Source organism: Neoarius graeffei, chromosome 15 (genome assembly GCF_027579695.1).
Source record: "Neoarius graeffei isolate fNeoGra1 chromosome 15, fNeoGra1.pri, whole genome shotgun sequence".
NCBI lineage: Eukaryota > Metazoa > Chordata > Actinopteri > Siluriformes > Ariidae > Neoarius > Neoarius graeffei.
In genome coordinates this window covers 9,603,683-9,627,999 of record NC_083583.1, presented here as the reverse complement: position 1 = coordinate 9,627,999, position 24,317 = coordinate 9,603,683, and the positions used below count along the sequence as shown (strand labels likewise).

The 24,317-nt window shown below is 43.4% G+C and overlaps 1 protein-coding gene across 2 annotated transcripts in view; it reads left to right on the top strand.

Annotated features, from left to right (window-relative positions):
• Positions 1 to 10,159: 10,159 nt before the first annotated feature.
• The window catches only part of sbf2 (SET binding factor 2), a 368,376-nt gene continuing 354,218 nt past the window's right edge, over positions 10,160 to 24,317 (top strand). For both annotated transcript variants that reach the window (XM_060940828.1, XM_060940827.1), the window contains exon 1: positions 10,160 to 10,297. In XM_060940828.1, coding sequence (XP_060796811.1) covers positions 10,243 to 10,297 — 55 coding nt within the window. In that variant the 5' untranslated portion in view covers positions 10,160 to 10,242. The remainder of the gene's footprint in view (positions 10,298 to 24,317) is intronic.

The window sequence follows — 24,317 nt, the reverse complement described above, 5'->3', positions numbered from 1 at the left end:
CTTTTAGTCTGACTCTCCACACCAGGCGTCACAGCATTTATACTCATGGTAGGAGGAGGAGCCGCCCCTCTCTCTCTCTCGCTCTCTCTCCACCACCTCCACCTCCTCCACCTCCACTCCTTCCCCCCCCACACCCCCACCACCCCCAAGCCAGGATTTCCAGTCTATAGCAGCAGTCCCTAAACATGAAAAATATCACGAACACTTTGCAATTCTACACTTTTGTTTTGATTTTTCAGTAAATGCAGGTTCAAAAGACCAAAGCCATGAGTCATGGTGAAAGGATGCATCAGACAGTTACGTAAATCAACAACTTCAGTGAAAATGATGAAAACATTAAATCAATTGAACCCCTAGCATCCCCTAGCTCATGGCTAAAGTATTTGGGTGGGGTGGGGGAGTCAGGGGGGCAAGTATGTGAAAATATGTGTCTCCTCGGTGATGACAAATCTGGACGCAATTTTGTGTTTTGTATGAACTTCGACACCAAAATCGTTTTTGGTTAATGACAAAAATAATCAAACTGGCAAATGTTTTGCTTTATGCCAAAAGCCATTTTGTTCATCTTGTTGCGCTTTGTTTTGTTTCCCATTAGGTCATTAAATACTACTTATCCTGTATTTTTAGCAAAAGAAAATGTATTGCTAGTAATAACACTTCGCTATACTGAAAACTAATCGAAGGTATGTTTGATTGACATAATGTCAAATTGGGTCATCAAGAAGATATGGATTACAAACGCCTAGGGGGTGAAAAACAGAAATGAGAAAAATCCCATTTGAATGAATCTGTCCTATCTTGTTTTTTTTTTTTTCTGTAACACTAAAGCAACAGATGACTTGAGACTGGTTCCTGTGCATCATACATAGATGTGGATTTTGTTTTTTTTTTAATTCGCTCATCTGGCAGACAGGTGATGAGTTTATGCCATCATGTGTTGTCCGTCGTCCATCCGGCGGCGTCCACATTTCACGAAAATCGCTTCTTCTTTCTCAATTCTTCACCGATTTTTATTCTTTTTGGCAGGAAGGTCAGTCTGCCTGGGATGCATATACGTAGCTTCTACCCAAATTTGCATCATTGCAATTAATAATGAAGATATGGAGGAATTAATCAATCCCTAACGAGCAGTTTCCACACAAATCGTTTCTTCTGCCTCAATTCTTCACTGATTTTGATTCTTTCTGGCATGAAGGTAGGGGTACCTAGGGTGCATAGAACTTCTACCCAGATTTGCTTCATTACAATTATTAATGAAGTTATGGACTAATTAAGCTTTAACGTCTTGCTGTTCAACAAAAATAGCTTCTTCTCGGTTAATTCCTTGCCGTTTTGGATTCTTTCTGGCAAATAGGTCAGTATTCCTAAGGTGGATATCGCTTCTATATAGCTTGCAACATTTATTGTACAAGGTGGCCCACTTTAGATTGTTCCTTCGGGACTAGATGGGGCCAGACTGAGCTACGCCGTCATTGACCATCTTGTCTTATGTTCTATTTTGCAAAGACGTTATTTAGTGAGCCGCACTTGTTAGTTTAACATCCAGGTTCTTAAAGCAATATCTGTGAAGAAGCATAGCAATGTGGTAGAGCTCTAGGACTCGAGTCCAAGCCAAGAGTCCAAACTTGAGATGTTTTCTGTATTGATTTGGACTTGTTTCTGACTTATTGGCCTTTGTACTTGGACTTATCAGTGTTATGTCTTGAGCATTGATCTTGCTAAATATGGTGTTGGTCTCAAATTAGAGTGTGAGAATGCAGTCATGTTCATGCACAATGTTTGACAAGAACGACTTCCTTCTTCCAGTAAACAGCCAAATCATTGGCGCAACAAAAGAAAAGCCAGTTGGTTGAAGAACAGGATTGGGTTGATGGATTTCAGACTTACTGTCATTCGGACTCGATCTTGACTTGACCTTCGACCCACTTTAAGACGTGTCTATCACTCTATCTTGGCAAGTCTTGGACTTGATTTGGAGTCTTGAATGCAATCCTACTGTCAAAGCTTTTATATTTATCTAAGAGGTTTTCCAAATCTCAGTAAAGAAGTAGTCTCATCTCATCTCATTATCTCTAGCCGCTTCATCCTGTTCTACAGGGTCGCAGGCAAGCTGGAGCCCATCCCAGCTGACTACGGGCGAAAGGCGGGGTACACCCTGGACAAGTCGCCAGGTCATCACAGGGCTGACACATAGACACAGACAACCATTCACACTCACATTCACACCTACGGTCAATTTAGAGTCACCAGTTAACCTAACCTACATGTCTTTGGACTGTGGGGGAAACCGGAGCACCCGGAGGAAACCCACGCGGACAACATGCAAATTCCACACAGAAAGGCCCTCGCCGGCCACGGGGCTCGAACCCGGACCTTCTTGTTGTGAGGCGACAGCGCTAACCACTACACCACCGTGCCGCCCAAGAAGTAGTCTATAAATAATAAATCTAAAGCCAATTATCCAATTAATGGTATCTTGTGAGTGGAAAGTTTGAGAATAAAAGCTCCTTGAATCAAGTGCGTAGCCAAAATATTATTGTGCACATTAAAATAATGGACCTGATAGCCTGAACTATCTGAATATTTGGATTATATTCATACGATAAATCTGTACCATGGACTGTACAGATCCCTGGATTTGAATGTTTGTTTGTTTATTTTTTACAGTTCTCCTGACTACAAGAATGTTCCAGAAGCCTTGAGATAAAGGTCTATCTGAAATTCCTAACGAATGACAAATTGATCTGTGGCATTATTCATGCCCCAACTGGTATAATCTGTTGTGTAAATATTTGTTTAAAATTTCAGGAATCGGTAGATACCTAGATATTTTGGAATCCAAATACATTACTTCAGTCTTATTAATCAACAACTGTCGGTGTGTGCATCATTTATTTGGAAGTGCTGGAATTTCCTGTGATTGTTTTATCTACTCAATGACAAACAAGGTCGTGTATACAAGAATGTGATCCTCATGGGTTACCCGTATGTTACAGCTGGTATATAACGACTGGAAATTTTAATTTATGCCAGATGGAAAGTAATTGCCAATGACTTTACGTGTTTTATCCTTTTATGGGTGGACCGAACGTTTACGCACCGGCCTAATGGCCCCCTGGGTTGTTTTTGTGACTCAGTCCTTGTATAGGTATTGTTTGCTGAATCATTATGATGTGACTCGGGGAAGTAACTTGTCATGTTACAAGAATGATGACAGTCAGGTGATATTACCCGGATAAAAAAATATATTTGAACATTTAAAATGATGGTATTACGTTCTCAGAAATTGCACTGTATTAAAAGCATAGTGTGCGAGTTATATATTAGCCCGTTCTTCCTCCAGTCTTGAGATAATGAAAGATTCCTGGTATAGCGGATGCATTTCTTTGGGCATTTGAAGAAGTTGTTTTTATGTTGCTGAGTTATTTATTAATGATTTCAACCTGCACTCTCAGAAAATAAAGTGCATTCTTGTACCTTTCGGGGTATAAAGGCTTGTCATGGAGACAGTACCTTCTAAGGGATTTATTTGTACTCTTTATATACTGCTTGGGAACCTATAGGTACCATTTTGGTCTTAAAAAGGTACACATAGTTACCTTGAGGTCCAGTGAGGGGGTACATTAGTGTATTGTACCCTGGAAGACAGAAATGGACTCCTACTGTAGCCCTATTTCTGACAGTGTGCCATCATGAGGGACCGCTAGGATTTGACTGCACTTGGAGTCTGTATATATGTTGCGCCATGGGATTTTTGTACCAGATGCTCTGTTTGCAGAATGCATAGAAACGGCGTTGAAAAGCATGCAATATTTTTGCACCATTTTCACTGGCCGATCCAGTAACTATCAACAAATAATCGCCTCAGTAGCACCCCTATGGGATGCATTTACCACTTTTAACATCATCCACTAATTATATTGGACTTGAGACAGGGACTCGTTTTAAATGACTACCGTGTAATGACTGTCCAGAGCCGGAAATGAGTCAACACTCGACAGTGTCTATTCATTGCACATGTCCTGACTGATTCAGAGTCCTGGTCTCCATGTTTTCAATACCACATGTTCAGAGGTTAGAAAGAATAAAAACAGGACATTGTAAGACATTGTAAAAGGGCAGAAGGGAGTGTGGTGTCAAAATTGGTTATATGGCAGCCTAAACTCAAGGGTGTCCCATGAAGACCTACGTTGACCTACTACAGGATGACACCAGCTATGAGATCCAGGAGATTGAAACCAGCATGCAGGATAGACGTTTTTGGAGAGCCATCACCAATGCCCGACAGCAAGAGTCGACAGAGTGAGTGATTGAGTGAAGAATAAAAACACATTTTATGACTATCTTGGCTCAACAACAGTTCTGGCTTTGTTGGTAACATTTTGTACAGGATAAAGTTGGTCCCATGTTAGAAACGGAGTATAGGTGACTAATATTCTGACATAACTGGCACAGTGCCAAGAATGAATTTGGCATGGTGCCAACCAATTTTTTTAAGAAGAAGAAGAAAAACTTTATTTATCACACGTACACTCAAGCACAGTGAAATTTGTCCTCTGCATTTAACCCATCTGAAGCAGTGAACACACACATACCCAGAGCAGTGGGCAGCTATGCTACAGAGCCCAGGGAGCAGTTGGGGGTTCGGTGCCTTGCTCAAGGGCACTTCAGCCCAAGGCTGCCCCATGTTAACCTAACTGCACATCTTTGGATTGTGGCAGAAACCGGAGAACCTGAAGGAAACCCATGCAGACACGGGGAGAACATGCAAATCCCATACAGAAAGGCCCCCGTCGGCTGCCAGGCTCAAACCCAGAACCTTCTTGCTGTGAGGCGACAGTGCTAACCACTACTTCACCATGCCGCTCCCTCAATCAATGGGGCGTCAAATTAAATTACCTCCAGCTGTTTTGCAAATCCAGAGTAAGAGTGGTGTCATTCTGATCCAAAAATACACATTATAGACCTAGCTGAAAGGTCATGGACATTTTGACGACTTTCTGGACCATTTTGGGTTGCGCGCACATGATTTCATGTCAGATTTACAGTAACTTCCTTCGGTCCAATTTCACTTTGGCTTGTATTTCCTGTATACAGAGGCTTGGTGGTGTAATGTAGCAGGTATAACTCAAAATACATCATCTGAGCATCTGGTATGAAAATCTGGTGGTCTGATACATATCTCATCTCATCTCATTATCTCTAGCCGCTTTATCCTGTTCTACAGGGTCGCAGGCAAGCTGGAGCCTATCCCAGCTGACTACAGGCGAAAGGCGGGGTACACCCTGGACAAGTCGCCAGGTCATCACAGGGCTGACACATAGACACAAGACAACCATTCACACCTACGGTCGATTTAGAATCACCAGTTAACCTAACCTGCATGTCTTTGGACTGTGGGGGAAACCGGAGCACCCAGAGGAAACCCACGTGGACACGGGGAGAACATGCAAACTCCGCACAGAAAGGCCTTCGCCGGCCACGGGGCTCGAACCCGGACCTTCCTGCTGTGAGGCGACAGCGCTAACCACTACACCACCGTGCCGCCGTCTGATACATATATTATACAGTATATTCAGCCAATCAGGTCGCAGCAGCGCAATGCAGATACAAGCCAAGAGCTTCAGGTAATGCTCCTATCAAACATCAGCATTGGGGAAAAAAGTTTAAGTAATTCAGAAACTGCTGATCTTCCTGGATTTTCACGCACAACAGCATCTTCACAGTATGGTGTGAAAAGCAAAGAGAGTCCAGCGAGCGGCAATTCTGTGGGTGGAAAGACTTTTTCGATGATAGACATCAGAGGAGAGTGGTTTGAGCTGACACTAATAACCACTCTATACAACTGTACTTACTTCTTGTGATTAGAGAACAAGAATGCCTGTTAACTGCTAAATAACTTCAGTGTGTTAGAGATGTTTGCTTGGTGGACTGTTCAAGAATTAAAAGAGCAAATAAAACTTTTACACAAGTGTGCAGCTTTTACACGTGGAACCTTAATCCTTCTCGGCTTGACATGATGATAGAGATTATAACCTATTAACCAACATGGAGACAGATGGGAATCTTTCTAATGGTGCTGCGACACACCACATGGGTGGTGTAAGGTCACAATTGCCACCCCTGAAGTAAGCGTCACCAACTGCATTGCCTCGAATTTGATCTTAAATCAATGTCTCGTATCATTTTCTCGGACAGATGTGATGTTTCTTCACCATTCGTAAAGACTTAAAGGAAAACTTGAACCTTGAACCACATGAGTTATGTTTATACTGAAGTGTTTGTGATGTCTTTAGTGAATCTGGTGCTCAGTGCTCTATTGTCGTTATTGTTGTGAGAAGTATGTGGGTGTCTGCTGTGCTCGTGTCATCGGGGACGTTGTTATGGCTAGTTCAATTACAATGGCATTTAATAGTAGAAACAAAATCACCAATCTCAAATATAAGGGACAGTGTTCAGGTTTTCATCGTTAGCTCCTAAAACCACAACAAGAACTTGTTTTCTGGCTCAGCATTTTCCAGCGACTTCATATCCAATGTCATGTTAAAAAAAAAAGTGTAGAAGGAGTAGTGACGTTGGTGCAACCACTGGACTCAACGTTCCAAAATGGATGACAGCTATACGACATCCAGTTACGACAGAGACTCCGCTCGGCTAGTTAGCACACGATGAGGCAAACGTGACAACATCAATGGCAGTATTACTGTAGCATGAAAGTTGAAGCTAATCTGTTTGAGCTGGGCAGATTAAAAGTACTAAAGCACTGCTGCATCGTTCTTTATGTAGAGCTGAAGTGAGAAATAAATTTCACTGCACCATTATCAGCAGCTAGTCAAATGGAATTGTGGGTCATGTATGAAACTGGAGTGAAAACAGTCCAACATGTCGATGAAAGACGTTTAAACTTTCCCCCGTGTTTAAAAAAAAAATCGGAATTTCATTATAAAATAAAATGGAAGGCATTTTCATCAATTTCATTTCTTCACAGCTCCAGGGTTCCGGGTTCGATCCTGAGCTCGGGTTCTGGTCTTTCCGGAGCTTTGCATGTTCTCCTGGTGTCTGTGTAGGTTTTGGGTTTTCAGGTTTTCATCCTACACCATATGTCCAAAAGTATGTGGACACCTGATGATCATATGTTGCTGAACATCCCAGATTTGCTGCTATAATAAGCTCCACACTTCTGGGAAGGCTTTCAGGCACTGATGAGGGGTGGAGGAGAGTGGTGCAGTCGGCATTCCAGAATTGAGGTCAAGATTGTGCTCCAGTTATGTCTTTCACTAGTTATAGTGAAATTGTAATGTGGACACACACATACCCAGAGCAGTGGGCAGCTGTGCTGCAGTTAGGTGCCTTGATCAAGAAGGAGGGGAAAGTGTTGTTCGTTCAGTCCACCCACCCATCCATTTTCCTGCTGGTTCAGGTAATCGAACCGGTGACCTTTTGGTCCCAAAGCTGCTTCTTTAACCTTCAGCTTACCTATATGGATGTGATGGTCAGGTGTCCATGAACATTTGGTCATATATTGCATGCCGGTAGGTGGATAGACGACTCTCGTTTGTGCATCCCATCCTGGGTGAATTCTCCTTGTGCCTTCTATTCCTGGGATAATCTCCAGATCCACCTCCATTCTGACTAGGATAAGGCACTTACTCAAGATGAATGAAGAAGAAGAAGAAGCCTTTATTTGGTCACATGTACACTCAAGCATTGGGGGCACAGTGGCATAGTGGTTAGCACCATCACCTCACAGCAAGAAGGTTCTGGATTGGAGTCTGCATGTTCTCCTCGTGTCTGTGTGGGTTTCCTCTGGGTGCTCTGGTTTCCCCCAAAGTCCAAAGACATGCATTTAGGTTAACTGGCTACTCTAAATTGCCCATAGGTGTGAACATGTGTGTGTGTGTGCAGAAAGGAACTGGCCACCCTACTGCTGCAATTCTGGCCAAGTCTACCAAACATGGTTCGCCTCAAGCCTGGATCGGGTTCGGCAATGACAACAGCGACGACACTCAAGCACAGTGAAATTCTTCTTCTACATTTAACCCATCTGAAGGGGTGGCATGGTGGTGTAGTGGTTAACACTGTCACCTCACAGCAAGAAGGTTCAAACCCCGTGGCCCTGGTTTTCCCCAAAGACAGATTAGGTAATGCTTAGTGCCAGTAAAACCCTATACCAAATCAAATATGCTGTGGTGACCCCTAACGGGAGGAGCTGAAAGAAGATTTAACCCATCTGAAGCAGTGAACATACACATACAAGTGAGCAATGAGCACACACACATACCCAGACAGAGGTGGACAGTAACGACGTACATTGAGTATCTGTACTTTACTTGAGTATTTTTTTTTTGGAAACTTATGACTTTAACTTCACTACATTTGAAAGGCAAATATCGTACTTTTCACTCCACAACATTTCTATCCAGCTCCTCGTTACTCATTACTATGAAGCAGCTTTGAAAGTAGATGTTTTTTCTTTTCTTTTCTAAAGCGTGATTGTTTTTTTCACAGGTGACACTGAGAGCCGATCAGTAATCACTAGGGTCACGTCAAGTCCATAGACTGTATAAAATCAAGATCAATGATTTCTCAGCAGCATTATTTAAACACGATCAGTTGATGGCAGAATGGAAGGAGGCGGTTCTTCTGGAGAATGCACGCACCCAGGGCCATACCTAGAACCCATGTTTCAGTTTTCTGAAAGGATTAAAGATTCCTTTTGTTTTGTGAAGTTGTCTGTGCTTTTAGAGCTAGTGATAATGTTGCAATAGCTATGCAGTCTGGTTAGTCAAATGACTTTCCTGCCAATTTGCCGTTGCCTTGTCCAGCCGGCGAGGGCCTTTCTGTGTGGAGTTTGCATGTTCTCCCTGTGTCTGCGTGGGTTTCCTCTGGGTGGTCCGGTTTCCCCCACAATCTAAAGACATGCAGTTAGGTTGACGTGGGGCGGCCTTGGGCTGAGCAAGGTACCTGACCCCTGACTGCTCCCCGGGTGCTCTGGTGTGGCTGCCCACTGCTCTGAGTGAGTGTGTGTGTGTGTGCACGCGCGTGTGTGTGTTCACTGCTTCAGATGGGTTAAATGCAGAGGATGAATTTCACTGTGCTTGAAGTGTTCATATGACTTCTTCTTTCTGTGTGGGTTTCCTCCACAATCCAAAGACATGCAGGTTCGATTAATATGGGACGGCCTTGGGCTGAGGTGCCCTTGAGCGAGGCCCCTAACTCCCAACTGCTCCCTGGGCGCTGTAGCATAGCTACCCACTGCTCTGGGTATGTATGTGTGCGCACATATGTGTGTTCACTACTTCAGATGGGTTAAATGCAGAGAGGAAATTTCACACGATGAATAAAGTTTTGCTCATCTCATCTCATTATCTCTAGCCGCTTTATCCTGTTCTACAGGGTCGCAGGCAAGCTGGAGCCTATCCCAGCTGACTACGGGCGAAAGGCGGGGTACACCCTGGACAAGTCGCCAGGTCATCACAGGGCTGACACATAGACACAGACAACCATTCACACTCACATTCACACCTACGGTCAATTTAGAGTCCCCAGTTAACCTAACCTGCATGTCTTTGGACTGTGGGGGAAACCGGAGCACCCGGAGGAAACCCACGCGGACACGGGGAGAACATGCAAACTCCGCACAGAAAGGCCCTCGCCGGCCACGGGGCTCGAACCCGGACCTTCTTGCTGTGAGGCGACAGTGTAAAGTTTTGCTTTCTTTCTTTAAGTAATGAAGTTGGGTACTTTGTCCACGTCTGTACCCAGAGCGGTGGGCAGCTATGCTACAGCACATGAGGAGAAGTTAGAGGTTCGATGCCTTGCTCAAGGGCACTTCGGCCATGAAGGGGTAAGTTCTGTTCATGCACTCAACTCCCCTCACGTTTTTCCAGCCCATCCTGGGAATCGAACTAGCAACCCATTGGTCCCAAGGCTGCTTTTCTGACCTTCAGGATGATTATTTCATTCTGGTTAGCCAGAATATGACCATGAATGAATGAATGAATGAGCATTCATTCTGTCTATAAAATATTTCTTTCTTTCTTTCTAAAACCTTCAACACCATGATGCATTCCTCTTTACAGCCAGCACTGAGGTGTTGAGAGCGCGCGCGCGCCCACCCATCGGGTCTCACAAGCCGCTGCGCCTGCGCACTCGAGGCGTCGGTGTCAAACATGGCTGTGCTTCTGAGGAAAGAAAAATGCTGAATTGTGCTGGAGGAGTTGGAAGAAAAAAGAGGCAGACATGGCTAGGCTGGCTGATTATTTCATTATCGTTGGATACGACCGTGAAAAAACAGGTGAGTTCTTGAGGAAAGTGAAAGAAAGAGCGGGAAAAAAAGTGAGAGAGAGTTCATGTTGTGGTTTATGCAGGCCGCCCAGTTTGGGGCAGAGATTAGCTTAGCATAGTTTAGATGAGCTTAGCCTAGCATAGCATAGCAGCTGCTATCTGAGATTTATGTAAGTAATTTTAAAAATGTTTAAAAATTAAGGCGTGTATGATGAGTCAGCACTTTAGGAAGGAATGAATTTCACTTCACACTCAGAACAGAACACATTTCTGAACACATTTAATCTTCTGTTTCATCAAAAAAAAAAACACCCCACACTCATTTGAGTTTCTGACGTATTTATAAACAACACCAGACTCCTACAGCGCTAATTAAAGCACACATTAATGACATTTATTTCATGATACAAGCTTTATTTGGTTTGTGTAGAGCTCGCGCTGTGTTTACACAAACAAAAACAAACACAAACAATCACCCAGGCGTCTCGTGCTTGTGTTTTATTTCCGGTTTAACACTTCGTTTTAATTATTAAATGTATTAACTCATAACGCGCAACAAGTGTATATATATTGAAGATCAGGATTACAGGAAAAACAAACTAGTTTCCATTCCAGATCCTGTACTGTATGGGAAGGGCTGTGTGTGTGCAGAGAACTCACTCACGCGTTTCCTCTTGTTGTGGAAACCGGATGTGGTTCTTGAGAACGCCAGGAAACAGGAGGGGATTATTATTACGAGTGATGAGAGCTTGGGACTGCACAATAATGCTGAGCTCATTGCTTGGACAGGAACTCCAGTCCCTCCTGCACATGTTTCAGGCTACATGGAACGCAGCGCTTGGTTTTAGTTAGTAGCCTGTAAAGCACCTTAAAAAATTACTGTAACTAACTGTTCAGCATATTTCCAGTATGTCAGGAAGAATATACAGACTGAGGAGTTGTACAGAAAGTAGCGCTGACAGGGGTGGTGTGATGGGGTACTGTGTGCAAGTAGAGTGCTTTTACATCTGAAGTGCGTTCTCATCTCGTTATCTCTAGCCGCTTTATCCTGTTCTACAGGGTCGCAGGCAAGCTGGAGCCTATCCCAGGGGTACACCCTGGACAAGTCGCCAGGTCATCACAGGGCTGACACATAGACACAGACAATCATTCACGCTCACGGTCAATTAATGCCGCTTTTCCACTACAAACGCGGCTGAGTCGGGCTGAGCCGTGCCGTGCTGAGTCGAGCTGAGCGGGGCTGTTGAAGTTGCATTTCGACTACAACCGCGCTGAACCGTGCTGGCTGGAAGTGGGTGGACACATTGGGTGGAGTTAGCGAAAGTGGGTGGACGTCACGTGATGTCGTTAGGCGGCGCAAACAGTGACATCAGTGATCTTTTAAGCGGTAGTCTCACGACCCGGATAGTAAACAATAAACATGGAGTCGTTAGTGTTGCTGGTCTTGGTGCTGTGGCTTGTTGTCACCGACAACGCCAACAGATACTGGCAAGAGCGTATAGATGAGGCGAGGCGCATAAGGCTTCAGAAATTCTCGTAATTCGTAATTCTTCTTCTTCCGGGTTTGCGGTGTTTACAGATCCCAGCGTGCTCGCGGGGCGTGTGTGGGCATGTGAGGACACTCCTCCTCACCAATCAGTGCACAGGGGAGTGTCTGCTCACGCCCCCAGCCTTACTCAGCTCGGTTTGGCTCGCTTCAGCCCTACTCCAAAACCGTGCGAGTTTTGGGGGCTGAGCAGGGCTGAAGCGAGCTGAGTCGTGCTGGTCTAAGGTAGTCGAAACGCAAGCCGTGTCGGGCTGAAGTGAGCTGAAAAAGGGTAGTGGAAAAGGGCCATTAGAGTCACCAGTTAACCTAACCTGCATGTCTTTGGATGGTGGAGGAAACCCACGCGGACACGGGGAGAACATGCAAACTCCGCACAGAAAGGCCTTCGCCGGCCACGGGGCTCGAACCCGGACCTTCTTGCTGTGAGGCGACAGCGCTAACCACTACACACCACCGTGCCGCCCCCTGGAAGTGCATTCTTTTTTGTATAATTGCACAGTCTGGATTGGAGTGTCATGTTCTTCTTATTAGATTAGATTAGATGAGAGAGAACTTTATTGATCCCTTTGGGAGGGTTCCCTCAGGGAAATTAAGATTCCAGCAGCATCATTACAGGATAAACAGAGAATAGAAAATAGAGAAAAAACTTCTAGATAAATTAAATTAAGTATTTACATATACAAATATAAAAAGAATAAGATATGGGGAAGAGAGGAGGGGTGGCAGCAGGAGAGATGTTGCACTTTATATTGCACATTATCCGGTATTGCTTATTGTCAGGCTAGGCTACTGCTCCTTCCCGTCCTCTGTCCTCCTGTTACCCTTCTCCCCCCCAGAGAGGAGTTGTACAGTCTGATGGCGTGAGGGACAAAGGAGTTTTTGAGTCTGTTCGTCCTGCACTTGGGAAGGAGCATTCGGTCACTGAACAGGCTCCTCTGGTTGCTGATGACGGTGTGCAGAGGGTGACTGGCATCGTCCATGATGTTCAATAGTTTGTCCATAGACCTCTTCTCTGCCACCGTCACCAGAGTCTCCAGCTTCATGCCGACCACAGAGCTGGCCTGCCTGATCAGTTTGTCCAGCCTGGATGTGTCCTTCTTGGATGTGCTGCCCCCCCCAGCACACCACGGTGTAAAACAGGAAGTGCGTCGATTTGCCAATGATTAGAGTTTAATTTAATGAGAGACACTGCACTTTTTTATCCTACGCTGGCTGAAAGGCCCGAAGAGTGATTATGTCGTGGTGATTTCCATCCATCCGGCTGTCCTGGGAAGAGGACTCACTTTCTGAAATCAAGTCCTCTCTCAATTTCTGGAGGAATTTCATGAAACTTGGCAGGATTCTTTGTTATATGTCTGTAATATGCATATTCCAATTTCGTTCAATTCAGTCGCATTTTACCAGAGTTATGGCCAAATTGCCAGCGGGGAATATTGTGCTCTCAGAGCACTCTTGTTTAAAGGAGATTTGCAGAACCTTTATTTTTAAATAAATTTCTGAGTGGATAGTATCTCCATCCTTGACTCTTGGATGCTGCATAAATCAGAATAAAAAAAAAATATTTTTGAGAGTTAAAATCGACCGCAAAGTTTGCGTTCGAGCTGCCCCGCTGAGCCAGCCAGCCCTGAGTGCGTGACGTCACAGCGGGAACCGGTTTTAAGGCCGAGGCCTTTTACAGCTATAGACCAAAGTCATATAAATAAAACTTTATAGTGAAAGTAAGAAATAGCGTTACCGACTCGCTCAACTAAGACTGATTTGACTTCATTGATTGTGGGTTGACTCTCATTAAAACAGGATGGGTGTTATAACTTATGCAACATACATATACATGCATGCATTTTCACTGATAAAATGTAAAAGGCGAATTAAATAATCAGATGAACTGAGACGATCACATTCTGAAGCAAATTAAATAATCTTATATACCGCTAACTTCAACACACAATACAAGTTACATGTATTAATCTAAATGCAGGCAAACAACGATTGTTGTTGTTTTTGTTGTTTTATATCCAAATGAGTCAGAGCTTACCCGTCTGTGTTCTCGCTTCTTGAAGGCTGACCTTGTGGCTGATTTGTTTTGAAACAATCTGACTTTCAGTTGTTTGTTCGGTTCTCCGTTCATTCGCTTCTTCCACGTAAGGGCGAGATGGCAGCAATATCCAGTTTAGAAATCAGACGGCTGGGCCACTCATTCTCCATTTTCTCCATACTGAGTACTCTGCCATTACTGTTTGGCTCAGGCATTTACTAAAACCTGGGATGGGACATCATCGGTTTTGGCAACAACCACAGGGAAGTCACTGCCTGAGTGATATGTCATGTCCCGTTCTGTCCCGGGTTTTAGCAACAACCCTCGGCTCACACTCCGGGAGAACTGGTGCAACTAAACTCGCTTTCCTTTAAAATAAATAAAATACTTGTAGTTGTATTTAATTGTTGATACTGCACCCTCTTTTAATCCGGGCTTATAGCCAATGCTTCTCAACAGATCAGAGGTTTTGTACGAGTCTTCAGTAAAATGTGCAGAGCAGAGGAGAGACCACTTCATAGGTGCCCAATGTGCCCGTGAACTTCTCACAAAAAGCGTCCAAATCTTTGCAGTTTGAACATTCTTGGGCCATGAATGCAACGTAAATCCACCTTCCGTCATGTTGCTGCACCTGGCAGCAACACATCTACGTGGCATGGCGATAAATTAGCTCAAAATGGAGGATCGGAGTTGCAGTCAGCTCTGTGTTTTAGTATAGCGGAAATGGCGATGAGACCGATAGACTTCCTGCTGTGACGTTACAGACTTCAGGGTCGTTCACTCAGACCGCTACCAATATGAATCACTTTAATCGTAAAAATTATTATATTAGATTTATTGTTAACGCTTAAAACTATTCCTATGTCATTCTTGAGGTCTCAAGGCGTTTATAAACGAAAGTGAGGCCGTGGTTCTGTGTATATGCTTTAATAAATTGCATTTTTTTTTTAGTCTTAGATTATGTGGCGCGTCCGCATCTGCCGCACATGTATGAGACGTGAATGTGGATAGAATGTTTATTAGCACTAATAATTCTCACTTAGAATTATTACACCCTATATAGTGCACTCAAAGTATCCCACAGTGCATCAAGAAAAGTAGCGTACAACCAATGGTCACTAACCAAAGCAGTATATCCCATCATTCACTGCAGTCACTGAAAGAAATGAAATTAAAAGTCTCAAATTTGATTTAATAAAAGGCAGCGGCAAAGGAGAAAAAGTATTCAGCCTTGATTTAAAAGAACTGAAAGATGCAGGGACTTTGTATTGATTAATGTGGGAAATACGCTCATTATAATATAGATTTATCACAAAAATACATAAATGTATTTATTATTTTGAAAACCCACCAACCGACTGATGTGGCACGTTTTAATTGTGCGACAGTAATGACGTAAATACCAGCGCGACAGACTAGTGTCTGAAAGTGTTTTTTCGTTTTACCAATGAGCTCACTATATAGTCCTATCACTATATAGTGATTCCCTAGATAGGGAGTAGTGAACGAGTGAGCGATTTCGGACACAGGGATGGTAACGGCACGATAATCATGTTCACTCTTTGTTTCAATTGGCTTCTCTTTTGCGGTGGGAACGCCCACCGTAAACAGGATAAAATCTGTCTGACATCCCATTAGGGAATATAGGGATATATTTGGGCTATAGTTTTGGCTATTTGGAGGTAAAACTTGTTTCGAGCTGGCATGCGGTTTTTATGCGCTTCGGATGATTCATTTTATGTTTCATAATGTGTTATCTTAGAATGGTGTTTGCAACACGAGGTCAGTGACTAATCCACTCCAGCCCAGACAATCGGACAAACCAACGACTGTACATCACTACTGGTGCCAGAACAGCCCCTGAAGGAGACATGTCTCTGACCATGCCTGACTGTCAGAGCAGTGACTTAAAACTCATGTGTACTTGACAAGAGCTTATGACGAACGTTACGTGACGGAATCACTGGTATCATGCGTGATCTTTTGAAATAGCTAGTAATTAGAATTCACTACAGGTACCCTTTAAAGGGGAACTGAAGTCATTTTTAAACTTGCTTTATTTCTTAATTAACGTGTTGTTCAATTACGTTTTCGGTTTTAGTAACCTTATATCATGACTCGTATTGGCATATTACATTACACTTATCAGCCTTTTCGGGTTTTTAGCCATGTTGAATGTAGTTCATATGGTCCACGGCAGTTGTCACTTATCCGCGTGATCGTCTTGAGGCTTGTGCAAGACTTCGAAACATGAAGTGCCAGCGCCGCCATTTTGAAAACTGTTTAGACAGCAGACAGATCGCCATATCATTCCAATTTAGATTAATTTCGAGATTTGCCAGTTTCATCAGTGATGGAGTGTCAGTCCTGCGCGCTATGGCGCGTGCACCTGCATGCTGAGTGGACTTCAGCACGCACGCCACGAACAAGGCGCACTTGAGCTCAATTAAGGAACTATCTGTTTGCCTATTTAAGGACTGTACTGATGCATTTGCATCACGAAGTATTGCGATATGCATGTACGCATTACCGAGCCTTTCTACCCATTGTCTTGATTTCCTGTTTCACGATCCTTGTGCCTGTATTCTCGTTTTTAATCTAGCCTGCCGTTTTGGATTGTTTGCCTGTGTGTATATTGTCCCCATCCATCCATCCATCCATCTATCCATCCATCATTAAACTGTATACTTCTGCACATACATCCGCTTCCTCGCGTACGTGACATGGAGATTATTCCATACGACTTTGAACCAATGTGATAAATACATATTATACTGAGTGCATTTCCCACATAACCCTCACTAAGGTTTCAGACAGCACTACAAAATGGCGTCCCCACTATATAGTGACCTATATAGTGAGTACGGAGCGATTTCGGGCACAGGGAAAACTTCCGGCTCGATTACATCAGCATTCGAAAGAGGGCGCGCGCGTCTTTTGATAACGTTGGCAGATGTTGGTCACTTTGAGTTCCGCTGTACGTTCTACTTCCGTCCTACGATGTCTCACACAGGTCTCAACGAATCTCGTTTACGCCCATTGCTTTGACTTACGGACTGATATATTAAAGAGCATGTTTCAAACACTCATAACTTGCTATAGCAGCGACAAAATAGCGATCAAAAATGCATTCCGATATTTAATAAATAGAATTTTGATGGTTAAAAAAAATTTGCCTTCAGTTCCCCTTTAAGAGGCTTTTGGGAAACCTAGCCCTGATCTCTAACTTAGCACTTAGAACTTCGTCTTTCCATGAGCGTGGGGTTAGAGCCAGTGCTAATTTGTTGGCCTGTAGGTAGAACGTGGACTCAAAAAACAGACTGAACCTGAGGTCTTTTGTACATCATGTTCCAGATCATTTGGTTGTTGTAGGTCGTGACGCAATAAATAGACGTCTAGGAATGTTTGAGATGTTAAAGCGAGTTCGATCAGTCAGTGTTTGTCAGGTCAGGTTTATTTGTCGTAACGCAGCTTTGTAGAAAATGACTGACAGACTTTAAACATATGAGCTAATTTTTGTCCCTGATGAGTAAGCCTGTTTGTGTCTTTTTAGCGTGTTTTTTTTTTTTTTAAATTAAAAAAACCAACAACCGGAGTTATGAAATTAAAGTAGCTAGCAGCGAAGGGGCAGCTCATAGCCTTATCACATGTTGTATCAGCAGTTCATCACAGCATATGGTTATATAGTTTGCTGTCTTTCTGACTCGACTAGGAGGCGTGGCTTAATGTTGGTAAACTTCCATGACTTCATAGCTCCATTATAAGCAATAAAGCAAACTCCGGACACCAAACATGCCTTGGCTAATCATTTAGGGTCAGAAAAAAGCCCACGGTGGAAATTTACTCGTACTCTTTTTTGGATATCCTTCTCATGTACATGTGCACGCCAAATGTTATATCATGTCAGCAGTGAGCCAAGAAACTGTCGAGCATGATTAAAATCAGTCATTTTTCTCTCCAGCGTCGATCCTGGACTCCTCCTCCTCCTCCTCTTTCCCTTCTTCCCTTCCCTGCACATTTCAGCATTTTTCCATCTCTAGCACCCTCAAGAGGGATCAGGTGTGCGACGGGACAAAGTCAAAAACAAACTATCTGAGGCAAGGATGCTTCAGGACCAGGGGTCAGGAACCACTGGTATACATTACAGAAGCAGTGACTTGGAGTATTTACGGCTGCCTGTTATTCCAGACTTCACATTCCTGCTCGTGATCCATGGATCGTTCCATTCCGTGGAAAATTCCATGTGACATTCTGGCACAGTGGATGAGCTCATGCAAAGTGGATTTTCTTTAGTCAGGATTGTTGTAAACAGAGCAGCCAACTAAAATGTCTGAGCTCGGTCCTCTCAACTCGATCGCTTGACTGATGATCTGCTGGAATTTAAACGGCCCACCAGGGATTCGACTTAATAGCCGAATCCGGAGTGTTAGTTGTGGCACTGACTCTATTGAGTCGCTAGTGTATCTTCCCCTCATCCTGATCATGGACTTGCATTCAAAAATGATAAATGACTTTCCTGGGATGAGGGAACAAAATGTTCCCAGCATCTGTAGGACTTGTGTATATCGCCTCCCGTTGGAAAATAATAGACGTTTGACTGCTGCTGCTTGCAGTGTTTTTAGTTTCGTAGTACATATATGTTAATATCAGTGCCCCTCCTCCAGATTAAACACTTCTCAAAATGAAAAACGGATGCTTCATGCTTCAGAGCTCGACATTAACAGTAGTCCGACTGTCCGGGACAACCAAACATTTGGTCCAGACAAGTTAAATCCACATCTGCCTGTCTGACAAGATGAGTTGAATATTTGTTCAAAAATCACCATTTTTATGGCAATTATTCAAGAGTTGCATCAGTAAAGTTCCAACAAAATGAGTTCACTGATCCGGCTGTGCTATTGTTTATGAAATTCCAGGGAAACCGAGTGTAGCAGGTGCATGTGTTAAAAATAAATAAAATAACCACGTCATAATTAGGGGTGGCACGGTTCACAAAAGTCGCGGTTCGGTACGTATTGCGGTTTGGGGTCTGTGGTTCGGTACGTATTGCGTTTGTTTTTTTTTAAATCTTAAGTACTCTGTATTTGGGCATATAGCCTACTATTTACCTTAAGTAAACATAGTTTAGGATACAGCATTTAAGAGAGGTTAAAATTATAGTTACAATGAAATAATCATGCACAAACTGAGTTTGAGTTGACATAAGCACATTTTATGAACAATCTCTGATGAAAAGCCAGGTAGTATTTTGAAACAGCAAGAGGGAAGACATGGATGATTTCAACAGCTTTTTTATTTACTACAGTATTTATACAAAGTGTCAGGAGTGTTTGCTGCCATGTTGTGGCATCTAGAGGAACCAGGTGTCTTTTGTCACATACAGAGTTTTCATAATTGGAAGAAATAAAAATGAGTTCTTAAAGCTTACTTTTGAACAGATGTGTGTGTTAAAACTTAAACTTTTATGTGGCGACCAACCAACCACCTATACACAAAAACCGAATCAAAAACTCTTCTAATCCCTGAGAGTGAGGATGTATTTTTTCACTTGAAATTAAAGTGCAGTGTTTTGAAACGTATGGCTGGATTTCTTATCTAATATTAAAGTGCCACTGTATTCTTAGAATGATTTATAACAAAATACACACACAGCCAATATAAAATATTCCAATAAAACCAATCACTGCACTGTTTAAAACAAACCTCCCCTCCCCTCGCTGGAAAAAAAAAAAAATCTAGTTCGCCCATTATCCTGTGTCATTCTGAGATGCACAGATAGACAGTAAAGGGAATTCCGAATTCCCTTTACTGTCTATCTGCGCATCTCAGAATGACACAGGATAATGGGCGAACTAGATCTTTTTTTCCGGCGCTGCGGTACGCCAGAAATCCGGCGCGGCGCCGCAACGCTATCACCCCTGTTCGCGCGAAAGAGAACCACGTGGTTTCATACGGGCATTCGGCTTTTTTTTTTTTGGCAAACGTCTTAAATAGGGGTACCGCGGTTTATACGCGTATTGCACTGCAACAGGCGTATCGTACGGTTCGGTTTTTTTCCCATAACCGTGCCAAGCCTAGTCATAATCTATAATTAGATATTATGATTATTAGACTTCATCGAAATTGGAGAAATAGCGATCAAACACCTCAATAAAATAAATATCTGTGGTGAATTTTCCTTTCATTTCATTCGGACCTTCATTGTATTTTTAACTTTTGTGTGGTACACGTTAACGATCGCAAATGTCGTCATAAAATATTTGGTGGGAATTTTACAGGGCGGCACGTTGGTGCAGTGGTTAGCACTGTCATCTCACAGCAAGAAGATTCACGAACAATAATCGAGAACGGTGATCAAAGGATCGATAAAAGGATGAAATGACTGCTGATATGCTAAACTTGACACCTAGTCAAAGCGCAACGGTGGCGTTTTTATACCCGCTGCCCCGCCCAGCCCTGCAGCATGACGTTATTGGTGATATGCAGCACATGAATAAACTGAACGGCGTAGATTGAGAAAACTGAGCGAGTCAGTGGGTGGACATTGACAACGATACACCGTTAACCTCAGTCATTTCCATAACGGACGAAGAAATCAATCATCGCCTCCGTTCATCGTCCTTTAATTCAGTCAGTGAACAGCGGTAGTGAAATTCGTGATAAGGGGAATGTGTGTAAAATTAAAGCAGTCCAGGATTACAAGTTTCTTCAGCAAGTAAAACTAGTGGGACGCTCCTGTAGTATCGTACTGTAAGGGCTTGTATGCTGGGGCAATGAGGAACTGGGAGACAGGCGCAACAGGTCAAGGTGCGATTTATTATTTATCTTTATTTTCACTTTTCAGTAGCGTTGTAGTCAAGTCACTAAACCTCAAGTCCGAGTCCAGTCTTGAATCCCCAGAGTTCAAGTCAGTAAAGAAAATTTTGAGTCAAGTCCAAGACTCCAACCACATCATTTGATGGTGGCTGTTTTAGCGCCATTAACATTAGATTGTTCCTGAACGTGGCATATGAACAGGTGAATGTACTTTTCTTTATCAGGGAGTGTCAAGTATTCTGTCAGAGATGGTTGGGAGACGGATGTAAGTGCAGAAGGTGTGTTGATTTAATACAAGTGAAGACGGTAAACAATCCAGAACGGCAGGCAAAATCATAAAACGGTGAAACGGGCAATAGAGATCTTGCATGTGACGTCACAGCCGATCCAGATTGTGACAGACGCCATCGTGTCAGTCAAACGCCATATTCCGCCTTCTACTTCTGGTTCTACTTCTGCTTTTACTTCTACCTTTTCTTCTGGAAAACCCTACTATATACAATTCTACTACAACGGCTGTGGCTACAAGCTCTCCCTACCTGTGCACGGTTTTTATGTTTTTTGTGTGTATTTTTGCGTGTTGTTCGTCTGTACCGGACTTCAATATCCACTACAACCGTATGGACTTACTGGACATTGGTTTCCAGCAGAAAATGACGGTTTGTAGCGATTTCCATCGCATGCACAACATTCCGGACGAGAAAAAAAAAAAACATTCCGGACGAGACCAGATTGCGAGACCAGCGGGGTCTCCGTGGATTGTTATCGGAAGCAAAGGGAAGGAGGCGGCGCCGGGAGCCAAAGCAAAAGCGAGGCTACAGGCAGAGCCGGCCTGTTGACTAAGCTCAGAAAACAGCCACTCAAATCTCCACTGCCAAGCCTCTACCTCTCCAACGCCAGATCCATGTAAACAACACGGACGATTTGGAATTACATTATTCTATTCTATAATCGGCTGGTCAGTGCTATACTCAATACTTAAGTGACTTACCCATCCAGTGAGGATCATTTTCTTGTTTACAAGATGCCACATCTGAGTCGCTGACAAATCCTGAATTTCTGTAAAGATAACTGTCCAGAGATTTCTAAGCACGCAGTGCTTCACCACTGAACAGCGAGGGAAAGTTGATGAGGTAATCATACACGTCCGGGTATTCCGCTGGCAGTTCAAAATCCGGTCGTGAAAACTCCGTCCGGAAAGCCATAAGGGTCACAAATCTGTAGATCGTTTATTTTAGACATATATCTAGTTATCTGTTCATTAGAAAAATGAGCCGTGTAGTCCGTCGGTTGAAATTGATCCATTCTGTACACGAGTGCAGCAGTATTCAGCGGTGTTTTTGACCGACACGATGGCGGTTGTGTACTTTCCGGTCACGTGACTGCAAGATCTCTATAGGTCGAGCGAGGCACAAACAGGCTATCGTAGACTCGGCAGAATCAAAGACGAGAAACAGGAAATCAGGAAACCAAACAAGGAAATAAGGCTCAGTAATGTCAGCAACGCAACTCAATACTTCGCAAAGTAAGTGTGTTTTTATAGTTTTTATATCGGTGCCCTGATTGTGCCTTAATCTTGTGCAGGTGCGAGTCGTTTACGGTGCACGCGCAAGAGTCCGCTTGGCGCACGCTGTCCAGAGCGCGCCCGAGAGTCTATCTGATGCACGTGCCAAGGCGCACACGTGTGACACTCTTACACAAAATTAGTACAAAATTAATCTATATAATAAGCTGCAAAGCTTGTTTGTTTGTCTTGAGCTAACGTCGCCATTTCTCGATGGATTTTCACCAAGTTTGGCAAGTAGGTCCGGGGATGACACATAATTTCTCATCTCATTATCTCTAGCCGCTTTATCCTGTTCTACAGGGTCGCAGGCAAGCTGGAGCCTATCCCAGCTGACTACGGGCGAAAGGCGGGGTACACCCTGGACAAGTCGCCAGGTCATCACAGGGCTGACACATAGACACAGACAACCATTCACATTCACACCTACGGTCAATTTAGAGTCACCAGTTAACCTAACCTGCATGTCTTTGGACTGTGGGGGAAACCGGAGCACCCGGAGGAAACCCACGGGGAGAACATGCAAACTCCACACAGAAAGGCCCTCGCCGGCCCTGCCCTGGGGCTCGAACCCAGGACCTTCTTGCTGTGAGGCGACAGCGCTAACCACTACACCACCGTGCCGCCCTCAGGTGTGACACTCTTGCATGAAATTAGTACAAAAAGTAATGTAGATATAAATATGCCAAATTATTATGGTATGTTAAAAAAAAGAAAAAAATCTGAGTCCTTGTCTCCAATGCACGAGTCTGAGTCATCAGTGCTCAACTCCATGAGTCATGAGTCCTTAAAATTAGGGCACGAGTTGGACTCGAGTACTACAAGCCTGCTTTTCAGTGACTTAAGGTTGCACACACACAACACTCATTGGGGAACACCGCTCTCTCTCTCTCTGTGTCTCGTTACTGGCCACATTATTAATCAGCCAGTAATTAGACACAGGTGTAACTCGTCACGTTACCTGCTGGTTCATCCTGACTCCTTGCTGTTCACAGCCAACGCTCGACCACGCCCTCACTGCCACACGTACTTTTACTAACTGACTTTTACAATATACTTAAAGAAATGAATATTTAATGTACTTTTACAATATTCATATTATTTTTACGACCTCAAAGAGTGACTTATTTCCTTTACTTCGTAGATATGTCCGTGAATTAAGCGTCAGTCCTGTTTTACGTCAGAGCGAGTGTTTGGTTTGACAAGTGGGTCCATTTCAGTATTATGACCTTTTCAGTACAACGAGCTATTTGGACGCCCACAAGGAGTTGCAGCAGGTGACATCACTGCGTCTGGATGCCAGAAGTTCGATCTTGAGCTTTGGTGGTTGTGTAGAATTCAGTTTTACTCAAATCATGTTCACTGTCCAAAAACAAACTGTGTAACTGTGACTCGGTTCATCACCACTTTATGCATTTGAGTTAAATAAATTCAGCTAATGCTTGTTTTTTTCTTTCCTCAGTGTACATTGTGACAAAATTTATTCAAAAAATTTCTCTCTATGCAGCCGTAAAAGGTTTTATCTGGAGTATTTTGGAGCAGATATATATAATATGTGTATATGTTATTTACCAGCTGGGAGGTCCGTATGGTGAAATACCGTGACCGAGATCTTGAAAGTACTGAGCGAGGCCCTCTGGGCCGAGGTCAGTATTCAAGGCCGAGGTCATGGTATTTCACCATACGGACCGACCTTAAGCTGGTAAATAATATATTTATTTTTTTCTTTACCAAATTCTAACAGAAAACGAGAGCGCCAGAAAGGGATAGCCAAGCCAAGCTGAGCCGTCATTTTGAATCCTCATTCATGGCTGTAATGCAAATGGCTTCCTCCTCGGTATACAAGTGCACTTCCATGGCAGGAAAAAAAACATTTTGCCGCCTGTGTAGTCCCCTATTTTTACAAAATTGAGTCATTCAGGATTCAGCCATGTTTTTGCTCGGCGTTAGCAACAGTTACAGGTTTTTAGCTTTCTCCTGAAATGTTTTATTTTTTCTTCCTCAGGGTAGTAAAACTTGCTTTCACTGTGAAGACTGTCGTTAGGCCAAAAAAAAAAAGATAGTGTGTT